The following is a 20198-nucleotide window of genomic DNA, read 5'->3' on the forward strand; positions in this document are numbered from 1 at the left end:
GATCATCTCAATAGATGCAGAGAAAGCTTTCAACAAAATTCAACACCCATTTATGATAAAAATCCTGCAGAAAGTAGGCATAGAGGGAACTTACCTCAACACAATAAAGGCCATATATGACAAACCCACACCCAATATCATCCTCAATGGTGAAAAACTGAAAGCATTTCTACTAAGATCAGTAACAAGACAAGGCTGCCCACTCTCACCACTTTTATTCAACATAGTTTTGGAAGTTTTAGCCACAGCAATCGGAGAAGAAAAGGAAATAAAAGGAATCCATATCGGAAAAGAAGAAAAAAGGTGTCACTGTTTGCAGATGACATGATACTATACACAGAGAATCCTAAAGATGCTACCAGAAAACTACTAGAGCTAATCAATGAATTTGGTAAAGTAGCAGGATACAAAATTAATGCACAGAAATCTCTGGCATTCCTACACACTAATGATGAAAAATCTAAAGTGAAATCTAGAAAACACTCCCATTTACCACTGCAACAAAAAGAATAAAATATCTAGGAATAAACATACCTAAGGAGACAAAAGACCTGTATGCACAAAATTATAAGACACTGATGAAAGAAATTAAAGATGATAGAAATAGATGGAGAGATATAGCATGCTCTTGGACTGGAAGATTCAACATTATGAAAATTACTACCAAAAGCAATCTACAGATTCAATACAATCCCTATCAAACTACCACTGGCATTTTTCACAGAACTAGAACAAAAAATTTCACAATTTGTATGGAAACACAAAAGACCCCGAATAGCCAAAGCAATCTTGAGAACGAAAAATGGAGCTGGAGGAATCAGGCTCCCTGACTTCAGAGTATACTACAAAGCTACAGTAATCAAGACAGTATGGTACTGGCACAAAAACAGAAAGATCAATGGAACAGGATAGAAAGCCCAGAGATAAACCCACACACATATGGTCACCTAATCTTTGATAAAGGAGGCAGGAATGTACAGTGGAGAAAGGAAAGCCTCTTCAATAAGTGGTTCAATAAGAGCCTCTTCAATAACTGGGAAAACTGGACAGGTACATGTAAAAGTATGAGATTAGATCACTCCCTAACACCACACAAAAATAAGCTCAAAATGAATTAAAGACCTAAATGTAAGGCCAGAAACTATCAAACTCTTAGAGGAAAACATAGGCAGAACACTGTATGACATAAATCACAGCAAGATCCTTTTTGACCCACCTCCAAGAGAAATGGAAATAAAAACAAAAATAGATAAATGGGACCTAATGAAACTTCAAAGCTTTTGCACGGCAAAGGAAACCATAAACAAGACCAAAAGACAACCCTCACAATGGGAGAAAATATTTGGAAATGAAGCAACTGACAAAGGATTAATTTCCAAAATTTACAAGCAGCTCATGCAGCTCAATAACAAAAAAACAAACAACCCAATCCAAAAATGGGCAGAAGACCTAAATAGACGTTTCTTTAAAGAAGATATACAGACTGCCAACAAACACATGAAAGAATATTCAACATCATTAATCATTAGAGGAATGCAAATCAAAACTACAATGAGATATCATCTCACACCAGTCAGAATGGCCATCATCAAAATATCTAGAAACAATAAATGCTGGAGAGGGTGTGGAGAAAAGGGAACACTCTTGCACTGCTGGTGGGAATGTGAATTGGTTCAGCCACTATGGAGAACAGTATGGAGGTTCCTTAAAAAACTACAAATAGAACTACCATATGACCCAGCAATCCCACTACTGGGCAGATACCCTGAGAAAACCAAAATTCAAAGAGTCATGTACCAAAATGTTCATTGTAGCTCTATTTACAATAGCCCGGAGATGGAAACAACCTAAGTGCCCGTCATCGAATGAATGGATAAAGAAGATGTGGCACATATATACAATGGAATATTACTCAGCCATAAAAAGAAATGAAATTGAGCAATTTGTAATGAGGTGGATAGAGACAGAGTGTGTCATACAGAGTGAAGTAAGTCAGAAAGAGGAAGACAAATACCGTATGCTAACACATATATATGGAATTTAAGAAAAAAAATGTCATGAAGAACTTAGGGGTAAGACAGGAATAAAGCCACAGACCTACTGGAGAACGGACTTGAGGATATGGGGAGGGGGAAGGGTGAGCTGTGACAAAGCGAGAGAGGGGCATGGACACATATACACTACCAAACGTAAAATAGATAGCTAGTGGGAAGCAGCCGCATAGCACAGGGAGATCAGCTCGGGTGACCGCCTGGAGGGGTGGGATAGGGAGGGTGGGAGGGAGAGAGATGCAAGAGGGAAGAGATATGGGAACATATGTATATGTATAACTGATTCACTTTGTTATAAAGCAGAAACTAACACACCACTGTAAAGCAATTATACCCCAATAAAGATGTTAAAAAAAGAAATAAAATAAAATGCCTATATGAAAAAAAAGAAATAAGTGAAATTAATTTTAATAAACACATTTAATTCAATATATCCAAAATATTATCATTCTGACATATACCATGATATTTCATATTCTTTCATACTAAGCTTTTGAACTTTGTATGCATTTACCATAATTAATCATACTTAATCTCATATATATTTCACATTTATAGCACATTTGAATTCTGACTAGTTACATTTCAAGTGCTCAATGGCCACATGTGGTTAGTGGCCACCAAAATGGACAGTCTAACTCTAGAGCCATATGCACGCAGTTAATCACTTTTACATCTGATAGTTCTATGAACAGCTGAAAACAGATGTCAACCGAGGCTAACCATTCCCAATTACTTGAACCACTCTCCATAACGCATGCTTTCGAGCCCCTTCAAGACTGGGTCTGGGCCTACAATGTTGAGACTTGGTTATATTTAAACAGTAAATACAACCATTTAAATTGAATTTAAACACTATCAGAACAATTTGCCAAGTTTCTACCAATGTTGGATTATTACAAATTTCATGTAATACTTCTCCCAAGTTTTTAAGATATTTTAAACCAACAGAAAAGTTGCAAGAATAGTACAATGAACAACTATTTACCATGCTGAACTATTTAAAAGTATTTGCAGACCATGTGTCTGCAAATTTAGACCATCATCCCTAAATATCTTAGCAAGTATCACCTAAGAAGAAAGAATAGTTTCTTGTATAGTTCTTATATTATCATTATAAATAAAATAGTATCTACTGTATAATCCATATATGAATTTCCTTGATTGTCCCAGTGATATCCTTTATGATTAAAAAAATTTTTTTTTGATTTAGGAACCTTGAACCAAGAATCACACATTGCGTTTAGTTTTCATTCCGCTTTAGTCTCCTTTAATTCGAATTGATTTCCTTTTTGTCTTTCAGGAGTCAAGTATTACTTACAACAAAATTTTAGTATTAAAAGTGTATTGAGAATCCAATTTCATTAGAATTAATAGGCTGACTGCTGGTTCTCTTCTTTTTCTAGCCCCACATATTTTCCCTTAAGACCTTTTACTTAGGTCCCTTCATGGAAGTTATTTACAAACTCTCAAAGGAGAAAAAGCCACAATGGAACACAAAATCATCTACTGTATATACCTAACTTGCTGCACTCTCTGTATTTAATTCACAATATTTTATTCATATCTGATATAAGTTATGTTTAAAAGAATGTTTACACCAACAATTGCAATCTACCAGACCATCTGGATTATTTTAATAATTCTCTGTAATTTTTGACATAGTTTCTATTTTACTATAAAAACATGGCACAACTAAAGTCTGACATATTTTACTCAAAATAAAAAAGCATTAAGATTAGGTAATTAAAATAATCATGACCATTAAAAAGTTTTTGATGAGGGTAATCCCACAAATATCCAAGAATCAAGTCCTCAAATACATTATAACCCATGCTAATAGTGCTTTGCCAGTGTAGATACAGGTAATTTTTAACCACAAAATTCTATATAAACGAACAGGGATATGTTAATTAATCATAACTGATCTGTTAATGAAAAGTATGTCCTTCCAGAATATAGATGTTTTTAAACTGTAACTTAGAATGTATTGGGATATAGTCTAAGATGTATTAGAATGCTAGCTTGAGAAATAATTATAATAGAATGCCAAATTGCTTTCATCCTTCTATGATCCAAATCTTTTCTGGAATCAATGAGTTAAAGAACTGAATCTGCCATTAATTCTTTCTGATTTTTTTTTTTTACACAGTACTATTACCCTTTATATGTCAGCAATTAATTATGTTTAAGTGGCATTCTCTTAAAACAAAACCCTCTCCCCACCCCCCTTCAAATTAAACTAATCTTTCTTCATATGTCAGAGATATTTCTATGATTCAATATTCATCTTTACTTTTTAGAAAATCTGCTAAATTTATCCTACAAATTCTGAACTGGGCTTATGAACTAATTCTTACTATCTTCATCTCTCCTTGCTTTGGATCTCTTTTATTGTCTTGGTTCTTCCACAGTTACCTGAATTCACTAGGTCCCCTTCAGCTGCAGTGTCACAGGAGTTTTACTGTTGTCACAAATATACATATCATAGCCATACAATTTCAGTAAAAATTATACCTCTTCCTCTGCCTTTTGCCCTTCAAACGAGCCATCCATGAAATCACCAGTAATTTTTGAAAATAATAAAGAGACTTAATGAAGAATAATGTTAATATTTTCTAATTGTTAGAGATATCTGAAAAACCCTAGTATTATTCATCTTCTTAACTGCTGCAATGGAAATTTCAAAATACTCCTTTCTGGGCAACACTCCCCTATTATCTCAACATTGACTCAATGTTAAATGGAATCACTGATTCTATGTTAAGTTACTGTTTACAGATGTGTGCTTTATATAAGCAAATAAAGCAATAAAAACCAGTTCAGTAGTTCCCAAATTATGAAAGAACTTGTTAAATTTTTAAAACATATTTTATAGAAATCAGTTTGTACCTTCCCTATAAATAAACTTGTGTGAAAGTGGTTATTAGATATCTAGGTTTACTCTTAAAAGCTTGTTTTAAATGTATGTAGCTGTATGTTACAATTCTGAACACATTTTTTCTACCCCTACCAAATCCAAGATGTCCCCAAATCATGAGAATCCAAAGTTTAAAAGACATAAAAAGACACCTACGGCTAAGGTAAAAATGATTTTGTCTAGGTACAGAGGGCACTAGGTGAGCAAAGGAAGGGTCCTCCATCTCATGGAAGTGGTAATACTTATGAAGTATGGCACATAATACATGGTCAACAACAGCAGACCATGGGTATCTGAGTACTCTGAATACTGGGGCAAGAGAGTTCTAAGTTTTTAAACTTTAAACATATAAAAATGGTTGGTCAAACTTCCTAACATACAGTGAAGGATAGAATATAAAATATAATCATCTAATTTGATTTCTTTTAATAGTAACTTGCCTATTCTAAATCCTTTGCAATTAAGTATCATCTAGAAAGTTTCTTGATAACTTTAGTTGTTCAGAAGGACATGAAACAATACCCTTAGATTATCAGCTGTTCCTACTACCTTAAAATTAAGGCAAAGTAAATACAAATTATTGCTTTATCTTTTAAAAAATAATTATTTTGCTTTTAAGACTATACATTCTCAAAGAGTCAGATGGTAGGAGAAAAATGGGAAGACAGAAAAACTGGGTGGGAAATAAGAAGGGTCTCCAAATGGTAGAGAATATAAAACACAAAAGAATTGGTGCCCTTAAGGAAACATTAAAGTGACATTATTTCCTATATTTTCAGAACTTAAATTCAAAATACTTACTGTACTTGCTCCAGAGATATGATAAATCAAAATCACAAGTTGCATCCAGCCTTTCCATTCATCTGTTTGTTCTCTATTTAACACTTTAGTCTGTGTAAAAGAATCAAAATTTGCTTTAAAATTCATCATGAAGCTATTATTTGGACAGTATACATTAAATATGTTAACATTTTTCTCATAGGATATAAAGCTAATGCTTCTTTCAAAAGAACGTTGGGGGAAAATCAGTTAAAGATTATCATTTTATTTCTTGATAAAAGAGATAATAAAACTATTTAAAGTATAATATGAATTTGAAAATGAACATAAAAGAGACTTTAAATATTTAAGTTGATACTTACGGTTTTATATTAAGATTACTTTTAAACTATGACAGATATGTTTGTAAATCTAAAAAAATGGCATTTAATAATTTTCTTTAAGAGAATCTTAGAATTTCAGTTAGAAAAGATCTTACAGTTCTTTTATACTTTATTGTGGAAAAAAAGCTCCTTTATTATACTTTATTTTCTCTAGAATATTCCCACTGGAAATGAAGAACTGATTAATCATCCTCATATGAAAGTTATGTCTTACAATAGAATTTATTAATTCAAATAAATGACTTATAAAGGAGTTATATTAATATTCTGAGCAATTACAGTAATACTAAAATAGGAATTCAGAATATTGTGAACAGTGCCCACATTATTATGTAAGTTCTAATTTGTGTGTACATGTCTGACTATATAAACATATAAATATAAAAAGTGTTTATTAGTATAATTATATGTTTTTAACTTATAAATGATAATAGTATCTCATGTTTGAAGACCATTACAAAATTGGGAGCACCTCAACTTTCTCCATCCTCAAGCAGGCAAAATGACACCAAGTCATGATATCTTTTTCACAGGTCATTATTTTCCAACTTTTCAACAATCTTTATGAAACTATGAACTTTCTCCAAACTGTTTCAAAAAAGCAACAGTTAAGAGTCCACTAAGTGAAGTACAGCTGCAATATTCCTTCATCCTCTTCTATATATGTAAATGTTTGTATATTATGGCATGATAAATGATATTATTTCATTAATCTACACTTTGTAATGAGATGAAAAGGATAACATGAACTAAAAAGAAATGACTCTTACCTCCTTAGTATTTTCATTGTAAAATACTCCCAAAACCAAGATGTAGATAATTGGAATAAAGAAAGTTGAATGTGTATAAAATTTGTTTTCCTTCATAAATAGATTTGCACGGTCACACATATAGAAATAAGCCATGATCAGGCCAAGTTTGCAGAAAGACTGTAAAAGTATTCCTAATGGAGACACAGGGGGATTGATAATATTTTTCTTTTCTTCTCCACTTTCCAAATCAGTACAAGGCTTATTCTTCCGATGAGTGTTATGATGAATTATATAAAAAATTAAATATCCAATAATAGATAAAGTGAAAAAACAAGCAGCTAGCTTCTGTAGGAGAGTAAGAGGAGGCCGAGGTTGACAACAGGAACCATCTACAGGCTTCAAAATCCTATTGCAATACACGTTCATAAGAATCATTGCACTCTGTGAAAAAATCAAGTTATTTCATTATTATCTTGTCAGTAATGTATTTCCCATTAGATTTTCTCCTGTGAATACTACCGTTTCAGCACTAAAACCAAAATGCTTTTGTACTTTTTGCTACCATTTCCCAAACACTGATGTAAATAATGGTATTCCTTCAATCTGTAAATAACTAGTTCAGGGTTTTTCCAACTTCTTGGGTTATTAACCGTAATGAAAAATTCATTTTATAATGTGACTCAGAACACATATATGGGAAACAATACCTATCCTTACTACTTGGAATGCATCTGACTTTTTTCCATTCTATTCTTTAAAAAAAGAAAAACATGCTGATTTCATGGCTGTTAATGGGCTGTGACCTTTGGTTACAAAAATACTGACAGATGTCAAGGACCAAAGAAATTTAATTAGCAGATTTTCAATACAAAAGATACCAAGATACTTAAGATAGAGTCCCAGTCTTTAGATGTGAAAAAAGAATATAAAATAACTGCCACCAAAAATAATTAATTCTTAGCTGACAGTATTTATAATATGCCCTTCATTTGGTTTACAGTTTATGGACCACTTAGGATTCAACAGTTTTAAGATTTCTAATTTTAAATGAGGTGTAGAATCTTCAACATGGTTTCATTATAATAAAAATATTCTAGGCAAGCTGTTAAGTATTTCTAGTTGAAGGTTCAGTCAAATCTAGTTTATGAAAACTGTATAGTTTAGGTACCCCTAGAACTCTTAAGATGACTATATTATTTAAGCCTAAAACATTCAAAGTACTCAGTTATTTAGAAAATCTCATTCTCTTAGCTCTGAGACTTCAGGAGACTCAGCCTGGAACTCTTGCAGATACTAGCCTACAAACTCCATCCCAAGGTTCTTAACCAGTTCCAGGGAGTCCACAAAGCCCTGAAAAAATATGGAGAACCGTGTGTGTGTGTGTGTGTGTGTGTGTGTGTGTGTGTGTGTGTGTGTGTGTGTGTGTGTGTGTGTGTGTGTGTGTGTGTGTGTGTGTGTGTGTGTGTGTGTGTAGACACGCATTTTTCTTCAGGAGAGGAATACAACCATTACTTTTAATCAGATACAGGGTTATGTGATCCTCAAAAAGGTTAAGAACAACTGCTTTATAAGAAAACAATAACCCTAAGTAACATCTATTGTACTATGTGTGAAAATTTATAATTATGCAGCTCTCTTTTGTACTTAACCTAAAATCCTTTTCCACTCATCAATCTGGATTTGTTCAGTATCTACTTTGTACATTGAATCATGTTTAGGGTATCAGAACTAGAAGGAAATAATAAAGATCATTCTACATATTAAAAAAATGTGCTCTTCACAGAAGTTGTTTTTTTTTGTTTGTTTGTTTGTTTGTTTTTTTTTTTTACGGTACACGGGCCTCTCACTGTTGTGGCCTCTCCCGTTGCTCCTGTTGCGGAGCACAAGCTCCAGGCGCGCAGGCTCAGCGGCCATGGCTCACGGGCCCAGCTGCTCCGTGGCATGTGGGATCTTCCCGGACCGGGGCACAAACCCGTGTCCCCTGCATCGGCAGGCGGACTCTCAACCACTGCGCCACCAGAGAAGCCCTTCACAGAAGTTTAATCTTGTAAATTTAAGGTTCAAGGCTAAGAGAATATAAAGCAGTAGTTTTCAAACACGAGTGTGCTGAGAACTTATAAGCTTTATATGAAACAAGGGATATTAAAAGAGTAACTAGCACTCACTAAATGAAGTCGCATTTCCTCCCTTCCGTAACTTTCTCCCTTAGAGTATACTAAAACTCTCGCTTATATATTCAGCTAAGTGATGGAAAGCAAAATTATTTCTAGATCTATGTTTAGACAGAATAACTGCAACTAATTAAGACTGCAATTAAATTATTTGTTACATTACAGTGACATACAGCTATAACCAATTAGATATTACAGTCTGTACTGACAGACACAAGAATTCTTACAGTTTCTCTGCTTGATTCAGGAAGATGTAAGCCATCCAAAGATTCCATGATGGTTTCTTGAGCAATTAATTTGGAAACACTGAACATCTTAACATTCGATTTAGAATTTCTGGTGCTGCTATTCAAAATACTGATTGCAGCTTCATTGTAGGCATCTATCTTCTCATTAGTGATCATTTTCCTATTTTCACTTAATAAATCTTCATAAACAGGATCTGCACATGAAACATATTTTTTAAAATACCCTTAAAAATCCCTACTGGTAGAAATTATAATCATGCAAGTTAGTTAACTGCATTTCATATTTTGTTGTTAAAGTTCAGAGAATTCCAAGCACTTAATAATTCATTTTAAAATAAAGTTGGCCAAGGTTTGCAATAGATTTCCTATCCTGTATTCAATTTTTGAATCAATCCATAACCCTCTTAAGGTTAAAGAACTTTTATACCTCTTCTCTCTTAGGTACATAGCTTTCAGGAAACATTTTTATGTTCTAGCATGTCTTAAGAGTTTAAAAATTTTGGACTGGGTTATAGCAGGTAACCAGAGTTTAAAACTGGATTATGGAAGATGGCCTAATTAAGAATAGCAGCCAATCTTTTTTTCCTCCTGTTGCTGATTCATTTTGCAAACTTTGTTCACACAATTAGGAGGTAATGTTATTAAGGATCGAGGTCTTTTATCACTTACCATAAATCATTTAAATTTAACTTTTTCCTCACTTTAGTAATAGAAAGGTTAACAATGAGTCTGTAAATGAAATAGGGATTTTGGAAGAGATTATCACCACCGTGTTGTTTCTCTCAGCTTGACATTAAACTTGGAAACAGTCATAAGAGTTTCTGACAAACAACTTGAATTGCTAAAATACCTAAGGCATTTCATATTGTGCTAGGCATTAAATAATGGACATTCAATAAACTCCTGAAATGACTTGATCTAATGTCAACTTTCTCTTAAAGAATTTCATTACCAAGTATAAACTAGCTGGTTTGAATTTAAATATATTGTCGATTCCAAAGAATATTTACTTCCAATGAACCTAATATTATGAACCAGACAATTTTTTCTCTATTTCCCAATCACAATAAGTATACTTGGTAAGAAATTAAAAAATCAGAGGCAAACATCTTATTTGCCTTTAGGACTTATTCTCTTTGTTATACTCTGCAGCTGTTCTACCTGCTAAGGTTCCTTGGAGAATCTCTTTATTATTAATTTTTTTTTTACTTATTGTATTTATTAGTCTGTCTATTCCTAAGTTCAAAACAGCAAAGCAAATAGTTCAAATTTATTCTAATTTTTCAAACCTTATTTCAAAATTTATTCTCATAAAGTAGTAATTCTGCTTCTTGAAATAGAAAATAGAAACCTATACCTCAAAATATATACAAAATGACATTTTTCATTACTTATCCCTTACCTTGTAAGACCCAATACACATCACTAGTCTTTGCCAATTTTTCTAAAAGTGGTGCTATGGAGGTAATGTTCATTTTATATTGGGAAAGTGCTTCGTTGCTGCCATTGTGAATTTTAATAGACCACTAAGAGGAAGTAAAAATTAAACATTAATTATTTGTCACAGAAAAATTAAAGTATATAATTTCCTCTGTTGTAACAAAGGTTATTTTAAGATAATTCCCATTCTTATTCAATATTAGAATAAAGTATGGTCAAATTAGTTCATGAAATATATGAAGGCAGTTATAAAAAGCTGATATAAAATTAGACTTTCAATGTATAACGTTCAAGAAGAATGTAATTTTAGATATAAAATAGTATTGACATTTACCATCAAATTTCCTAAGTTCATTCAGATCTTTTAAAAAAATTATCCATCTAATTAATAGAAATAGGAATTAAAATATAAGTATAATCAAGAATTCTATATAACATAAGTTAATTTTTTCTTAGCATGTTCTTAAGTATGAAACAAAAATCATTATGTAAGAATACAGATAATAACTTACTGTGGCAGCTCCTGCTACAACCACATGGGGCTTTGCAACAGAATCCTGAAGAAAGAAAAATCTTTATAATAGTGTTATATTCAGTTCAGGAAATTAATGCAAGTAATATCCCTTAATTTTTTCCCTTAAATTTAAGTTCTTCTTCCATTTAAATGCATTTTAATTTTCTAGGGTTCCTTATCAGATTCTTGTTACAACAAGATGGACACCCCATGCCTAAAACCTTACATGGTTATATGACTATACAGGATGGCATGAGGCTTGTATGGCTAATTCTTTGGTGTTCTTTAAAACAAAAACAAAGACAAAAAAACACTACTAAAATCTAACACAGTCTGAATTCTGAGTAAACTGTGTAAAGCTCTAGTATATTATGTCAGCCAATTAAAAAGTATTCTTGGAAGCCTAAAGGGTATACAGTTTAAGTGTTAAATAAAATGCAGTGCTCTAAAGAAACATGATATTTTGGGAAAGCCAATCTAGTATGTATTTAACAGTAAACTGATAATTATTATAGACCATAATGTGGAAAAAAATGAGAAATTTGGTAAAGATCCTCACCTAGTGCAAATTATACTATTAATAATACTATCAGTTATATAGTACTTAGTAATTTACTAAGTATTTCTCTTAAATTAGCTCATTTTAATATAGATTCTTGCCACTTGTTAGATAGGCAGGAAGATATTATACATATCTTATAAAAAAAAAAGGCGATAGACTCGGAAAGGTTTATAGCTATTGCTGAGGCCTGGCAGGAACAAAGCCAGAACTTAAGTCTTCTGACTACTGGGTTCAATGCACCTTCCACAACATAGAAGATCTGATAATACAATCATGTGCACAAGAAACAATTAAAAACAAGAAATCAGAAAAAGTCCAACCCATATATAAAAATAGAAATGACAGTTACTGTCTCATTATGAAGGTAAAACATGCTCAGTGGAGAAAACTATGAAAGCAGAGAAAATAACAAAATTAATCTATTTCTCGTCAGAGATATTCCAGTTTCCAGTCTAGCATGCTCCATTTTACATTGCTACTTTAGTGAAACTTTCCTCATCTGTAGGTGGCTCCCTTTCTCACCCTTCACAGTGGTTATCCCAAATCATTTTTTCCTTACACAGGTCCCTCCTGTCCTCCTCACTTTTGGCATAAAGCTTAATTCTCAAACTTCACAGAGAAAACAGAATTCATCTGGCTTGTGTGCTCTTGCCTTCCTTCCTCCATTCTTACAACTTTGTCCATATGCTCACCCAGTCTACCTTCCTCTGACAGGAGAGTAAACAAAATATGTTCCTATTCTGCTTAATGGCTAACCCATTGCTCTGCATTTATATCTCCTCCCTTTTTACTTCTGGAGCTATATCCATAAGTTATCTCCTCAGACTCCTGAATTATCCATTTCATCCTTCTCTACTCTTCTTTCTTCCTTCAATCCACAAAATGTTAAATCATCTTTATCCTCAAAAAATGCTCCTTCAATCTCATCTCACTCTCAAATTCTTCCCGTTCACACTCTTGACCAACAGATTACTTGGAAGAGCATTCCACTTTCACTATGCTAATTTCTATCTCTCTCATTTATGCCTCAACTTACCATGTTTTGATTTTGAATTAACCATTCATTAAAACTGCCCTCAGAGCCCATTAATGAACTCTGAATTACCAAGTCCTATAGTTTCATTCTACCCTATATAGTTCCTAAAGTGACACTATCCACTTTTTAAAACTCTTTCCTTCTCTGTGTGTGATATTAGTTATTCTTCTTCTGCTTTTCCTCTTACCCCTTTTACTACCTCCTCTCATAATCTTTTTTATAGTTCCATTCCTACACTCTCTTCTTTAATCTATACTTGCTGCCTATTCAATTATTTCTATTCAAGTCACCTCAAATATCAACTCACTCCATACAAAGACTCCCCAAATCCATCTAAGTAGCTCAGACTTAATGACTACTGTTCACCTACAGAATTAAATCTAAATTGCTGGTTTCCTTAATTACCTATATCTGCCACTCACCTAGAAGCTCTTTGAGGAGAGGAACTCTGTTATGTTAACCAGGGTATCAACGGTGTTTAGCCTGGTGCCTAAAATATGGCAGCTGATTTATAAATATCTGTTGGATAACAGTAGAGTTGTTTAAATTCAACTTTGCTTTTATGCCGGTAAGTCTGTTTCAGTTCATAAGTATATCTTTCTAATCCACTGTTCTTCTAGAAATATTATCTCCTCTGTAAAGCTTTCTTAGATCCTCACTACTCTAAACCACCCTCATCCTAAGTGCCTCTATCCATGGTGCTTTCGTAGTTCTTTGTGCTCAGTTCTATTGTTACCCTTCATATTATCATACCTTTATTCATAAGAAAGTCACTATCTACTAGATTGCACATTCCTCAAGGCCTGAGACTGGGGCTAATTCCCAGTCACATTCCTAATACCTAGAACAAAGCTAGTAATAGTACATACATAATAAAAATATACAACTTTGTATTCTCAGGATCTAGCAGCTTACTATGGAAATATTAAAACATAAATATATAAATACATGCATACATACATACTCTTTGATTGAAACCAATGAACTAATCAATCTCAGGTAACTACATGGCCATCTATCCAAATAAGTTGAATCTTTCCTCTCCCCCAATAATCATAAGGAGTTTTACAACAGAATCTAAAGCTCCAAAAACTAGTGTTAGCAAATTATAAGAACAGAAGATCTGAATATGCAATATATCTCTAGGTTAGTAAATAACAAAGGCTTTTGTGATCTTGCCTGACATAAATTATATTACACTGATGTTTGTTTAACTGTGAATTTCTACTACTTTAATGGATATACTTTCAGGTCCAGCACAAAGGTAAAACACATGTTTAAATCATCTGAAATATACTCATAACCTTATACCTCTGGACATTTAAAAACACATCAATAAAAACAAAATTATGTGAGATCGCAATTTTCCAGAAAGTTGAATTCTAGAGTTGTCTGCATGTTTGTTTTTTGAAAACGTAAACATTTTCTTAAAGAAACAAAGTTAAAAATGTTGACTAGGTTCTCACTGGATCCTACCAAAGTCGATTTGGTTGCCGTACTAAACACTTATTGGGAAAAGAAGCAAAGAAAAATATCATTGCAACACAAGTAATTAAGCAAAACAAGGTCAACAAAATTGAATATTGTTTTATCCATCCCAAATGCAAATATCTCTGGAAAAGAATACAGGTTTAAATAAAGGACTGATAAGGAGCTATATGGAGAGACTGTGGAAGTTCTAAAGTGGACTTGTGAGAAGTTAGGGGTTTTCTGAGGTTAACAGCATACTTGCCTTATATCTAATTTAACTCCAAACATTACGAGCCAAAACAAATTAGGCTCGACTTTTAGGTCACAAATATAATGATAAAAGGGAAGAAAACAGGATATTAAAAAAAAAAAAGTTTCCTGAAGTTATCAGGACATGAGTTTGCAGAACAAAGTGGACAAATGCTCAAGAGAATGTATATAGTGCTAGAAAGATGATCTGAGTTTGAATTAACTGAGCTACAACAGTAACAGAAAGTTTTAAACCAGTAAAGTGTAGTATAAGCATAATCACCATAGGGTTAGAATGGTGATAACAGAGGCATTGGATCAAAACTTTGTTCTCTCAGTAAAGTGATAATCAACCCAGCATGGTCGAAATCAAAAAGGCTGGTATAAAGTACAGGAGAGTGGGACAGGTGAGCATGGGAGAATGAGTTTTCAAAATGTGACTGCTCAAAACCAGCAAGGCCTATATTTTCAAATACAGACCTCAGTCCACACTTTGATACACTGTTTCATAGAACCATTAACCTCTGGATGCCACAGAAAATCCTAAAAGAGAAATGTAAGAAAAGAAGTCAAAGAAAATATTGTATGCACCATTCAAAATAAACTTTAACATATCTCTTATAGAGTACTTAAAACACTACCTTATCTACAATATCTTCATCTCTCATCCCATTTTGGTAAGAGTCTCACAATAGTTCTCCTTATGTCCACTTTTGCTTTTCTCTAAAATATTCCCCACATTTTAGTCAGAGTAATGTTTTAAATTTTTAAATCTGATCTTGCCACACCCCTGCTTAAGTATTCAAGGACTTTCAATCAGTTGCCCTGAGAATAAATTCCAAAGTCCTTAAAATTCCTAAGAAGTTGCAGGATCTGGCCTCTGCCTAGACATTCTGTCTTTTCTCCTGCCATTTTCCCCCTTGCTAAGTGTCCTTTTGGTTCTCATTCAGCTCCTGCAATGCTCTATGTGCTCCTTTTTCTCCAGGGCTTTGTTCCTGTTCCTTCTGCCTATAATGCTCATAAATTCTCCCCCTAAGCCTAACTAGCTTGAGGCTTCAGTTAAAACATTATTTCCTCAAGGAGAAAAACTACTTTTAATAATTCCTTGTTCTATACATTTCTAATGCCCCACTTTTTCCTTTTTGCTATCCTTATCCCATGTTTAATTGCACGTAGAAAACTATAATCACTCATACACTCCATTAGATCTAGGACATTGTTGTCTTGATCCCCATCTGTATTCTCAGTATCTAGAAGTCACCTGTGACTGGGAATTCAAGAAATTAATATATGTTCTTTTATGAACTTTGATCCTAAATACATACTGGTTTCAAATTAACGTACAAGATTATTTTCCTGGATAAAAATCTGAGAGACCAAATTTTCTATGTTATTACACAAAATAGTGCACACATTTATGAAATTATCTTACTCTACTTATCTACTCCCAATACACTGAAACACATTTAGCACGTTCAAAGCATTAGCTGATCTGCAAATAAATTAACCAATGAATAGTTTCAACATTATAACATTTAGCTTACTGTTATATGAACTTACCACTTTAACTGATGCAGTCTTATCTTCAAAAGGAATGTTTTCATGCTGCCATAAAAAAGGGGGAGAGACAACAGAGAAATATTAATGTGTAGATTAACTGTATGTAAATAATTCCTCCTTTAGCTGCTTTTGTTGACTCATTTATACACCATATCCCAATTAACTGCATTCAACCTGAAGGGGAAAAGATCTGCATAGACTGCCAAAAAATAAGTGATATTAAACTGTTTATATGTGATCTTTTATCTTTACAACATCTAAGATGTAAAGATAAAACTCCAACTATGAATAAGCAGGTATGTGAACATGCCTATGTAAATTATCTTTTTGCCAAGCTTCCCATGATTCAAATTTAATCCTAGTATTATTATCTATGGTAGAGACTGACCGCTGCCAACGTAATATGGCTAGATGTAATATGGGTCATTTCCAGGCTGAAGTTCGCAGGGAAATTCTAGTCTCTGCCTTAACCTGATACAGAGACTGATGAGGCTGAATGTCCCAAATGGTACAACTAGAAAATAGTAAAAATTCCAATAGCAAAAATCGCTGAATGACTGCATGGAGCAAAGCCCCTTGCCAAACCACCTAGGACAAGCAGTGCTAAGTATTAAGATCGTAGCATGGTTTGCTGCTGCAGCAACATCTAGTCTATTCTCACCAATATACTAGTACAGGCCCTGTCTAAACAGGAATGGACATATATGACTCTAGTTTATTGTAGATTTCACTTAGAAGACAGTAAATAGTCCAGTTGTAGAAAAAAATTAAAATCCAGAGACTACAACTTCTTGTAACTAAGTGTTCCATAAAAAGAATAAAAATCCTTTCATAGTTAAATATCCGGGATGCAACAGGGGTGGTTAATAAGAAGCTAATTCTCTTCCTAAAACCAAGGTTGAAATGTTTTCATTAATTTAATCAGACAGTATTTGTTTTTAAAATGAAATAAAGTTTGCTTTTATCAACAAGCTAAATTTTAAAATTCTTATTAGTCCTGCTTAAGTATCTTTTCCCGAAATGATTTTTAAAAAAAAATTTTTATTGGAGTATAGTTGATTTACAATGTTGTGTTAGTTTCAGGTGTACAGCAGTGAATCAGTTATACATATACATATATCCATTCTTTTCCCATATAGGCCATTACAGAGTACTGAGTAGAGTTCCCTGCGCTATACAGCAGGTTCTTATTAGTTATCTATTTTATATATAGTAGTGTGTATATGTCAATCCCAATCTCCCAATTTATCCCTCCCCACCACCCTATTCCCTGGTAACCATAAGTTTGTTTTCTACATCCGTGACTCTACTTCTGTTTTGTAAATAAGTTCATTTGTACCCTTTTTCCCCAAAAGGACTCTTGAGGCCATTAATTCAACAGAACTTTAAGGTATGATATATGAAAAGAGCTTTCTTGGTCAAATAAGTCTGGGAAATACTGGGGCAGAGAAAAATCATATAGGTGTTCTCCTCCTACTCCATCTTAACCTTTAACAAATTCTTAAAGAAATAGTGTGTCATGAAATTTCTTTTTCCTTTTGCATAGCACAGTTAATTCAATCAATTCAATCTTTGTTTCCTTTATTATTTTAATATAACATTTGTTATATACAAAATAATATATCACATATATGTAAGTCACAAGGCACACTAAAAATAAATAAGCACTTGTGAACCCATGGCACAAATCAGAATGCTACCAACACATGGAATGACCTATATGGCCCTCTCCCTCTCAAATTCCATGCTTTGCCCAAAGAGAACCATCTTGAATTTTATTTTGCTTTCTTTTTTATTATACAGTTTTGTCACATGTATATGCATCTTCAAACGATATACTGTTCCGTTGTGTTGGCTTTCACTTCAACTTTTAATTTTGAAAAATTTCAGACTTCTTATAGCAAAGTTAATACCCTTTACCAATGGTTAATATTTTCTACACTAGCTTCACATGTCTCTACGCACCACATATATTGGGTGGGCCAAAAGGTTAGTTCAGTTTTTTCCGTTATGTGGCTCTAGTAGCACTTAGTTGTCTTTAACTTCATTCGAAACAATTTTGTTAGATTCTATGTGACAGCTATCATATCAGCATGCATTTAAAAAAAGACATCTAAATTGGTGAATTTTTGTGTAGCCATTTTTTTTTTTTTTTGTGGTACTCGGGCCTCTCACTGTTGTGGCCACTCCCGTTGCGGAGCACAGGCTCTGGACATGCAGGCTCAGCGGCCATGGCTCAAGGGCCCAGCCGCTCGGCAGCATGTGGGATCTTCCCGGCCCGGGGCACGAACCCATGTCCCCTGCATCAGCAGGAGGACTCTCAACCACTGTGCCACCAGGGAAGCCCCTTGTGTAGCCATTTTAACACTGAAGATGAAGAAAAAAAGTGACGTTTTTGGCATATTATGCTTCATTATTTCAAAAAGCAAGTGAAATGCAAAAAAAGATTTGTGCAGCGTATGGAGAAGGTGTTGTGACTGATCAAACATGTCAAAAGTGGTTTGTGAAGTTTCATGCTGGAGATTTCTTGCTGGACGATGCTCCATGGTCAGGTAGACGAGTTGAAGTTGATAGCAATCAAATCAAAACAGTAATTGAGAACAATCAGTGTTATACCACACAGGAGATAGCTGATATACTCAACATATCCAAATCAAACTTTGGAAATAATTTGCACCAGCCTGGTTATATGAATCACTCTGATGTTTAGGTTCCACGTAAGTTAAGAGAAAAAGACCTTCTTTACCATATCTCCGCATGCAATTCTCTATTGAAATGTAACGAAAATGTTCTGTTTTTAAAACAAATTGTGACGGGCGATGAAAAGTGGATACTGTACAAAATGTGGAATGGAAGAGATCGTGCGGCAAGCGAAATGAACCACCACCAACCACACCAAAGGCCGGTCTTCATCCAAAGAAGGTGATATTGTGTATATGGTGAGATTGGAAGGGAGTTCTCTATGATGAGCTCCTTCGGGAAAACCAAATGATTAATTCCAACAAGTACTGCTCCCAATTAGACCAACTGAAAGTGGCACTTGACAAAAAGTGTCCAGAATTAGTCAACAGAAAAATGCATAATCTTCCATTAGGATAACACAAGATCACGTTTCTTTGATGACCTGGCAAAAACTGTTACAGCTTGGCTAGGAAGTTCTGATTCATCTGCCATATTCACCAGACATTGCACCTTTGGATTTCCATTTATTTAGGTCTTTACAAATTCTCTTAATGGAAAAAAATTCAATTCCTGAGAAGCCTGTAAAAGGCACCTGGAACAGTTCTTTGCTCAAAAAGTTAAAAAGTTTTGGGAAGATGGAATTATGAAGTTGCCTGAAAAAATCGCAGAAGGTAGTGGAACAAAAGAGTGAACACACTGTTCAATAACATTCTTGGTGAAAATGAAAAATGTGTCTTTTATTTTTACTTAAAAAACCGAAGGCAGTTTTTGGCCCACTCTATACATAGTTTTTCTCCTTTGCTGAGCCATATGAAAGTAAACTGCAGACATAATAACAATTTCACCCTTAAACACAAATCTCCAAAGAATATGTACATTCTCTTACATAACTGCAATACTACAGTCCCACCTAAGAATTTGACATTGATATTATCTAATTTAGTATACAGTGCATGTTCAACTTTCCCTAATTGCCCAATAATGTCTTCTCTATAGTTCTTATATTTTAATCTAGAATTCAATTAAAACCAGGTATTGTGGACCCGATTGGAGACAAGATGGTGGAGAAAAAGGACCTTGAGCCCACCTCCTCTCACAAGAACATCAAAATCACAACTAACTGCTGAACAACCATGGATTAAAAAAAGACTGGAACCTACCAAAAAAGATATTCTACACCCAAAAACATAAAGAAGAAACCCAACAAGACAGTAGGAGAGGCACAGTCATGATATAATCAGATTCCATATCCTGGGTGGGTGACCCACAAGGAGAATAATTATATCACAGAAGTTCTCCCACAGGAATGAGAGTTCTGAGCTCCATGTCAGGCCCCCAGCCTTGGGGTCCAGCATCGAAAGGAGGAACCCCCAGAGCATT

At 33.9% G+C, this 20198-nt stretch overlaps 1 protein-coding gene across 2 annotated transcripts in view; it reads right to left on the reverse strand.

Annotated features, from left to right (window-relative positions):
* Positions 1-20198, reverse strand: part of CASD1 (CAS1 domain containing 1) — a 75626-nt gene that overhangs the window by 34894 nt on the left and 20534 nt on the right. Inside the window, exons 4-10 of one of the 2 annotated variants that reach the window (XM_082846777.1) lie at positions 16137-16181; positions 15057-15119; positions 11258-11302; positions 10708-10831; positions 9285-9499; positions 6905-7327; positions 5773-5862 (exon numbers count right to left, since the gene is read on the reverse strand). In XM_082846777.1, coding sequence (XP_082702903.1) covers positions 5773-5862; positions 6905-7327; positions 9285-9499; positions 10708-10831; positions 11258-11302; positions 15057-15119; positions 16137-16181 — 1005 coding nt within the window. Of the gene's footprint in view, positions 1-5772; positions 5863-6904; positions 7328-9284; positions 9500-9974; positions 10035-10707; positions 10832-11257; positions 11303-15056; positions 15120-16136; positions 16182-20198 lie in introns of those variants that run through there. The other variant, XM_082846778.1, reaches the window with a different exon arrangement.

This window comes from Leucopleurus acutus (assembly GCF_964270905.1).
Source record: "Leucopleurus acutus genome assembly, chromosome: 9".
NCBI classification, from domain to species: domain Eukaryota; kingdom Metazoa; phylum Chordata; class Mammalia; order Artiodactyla; family Delphinidae; genus Leucopleurus; species Leucopleurus acutus.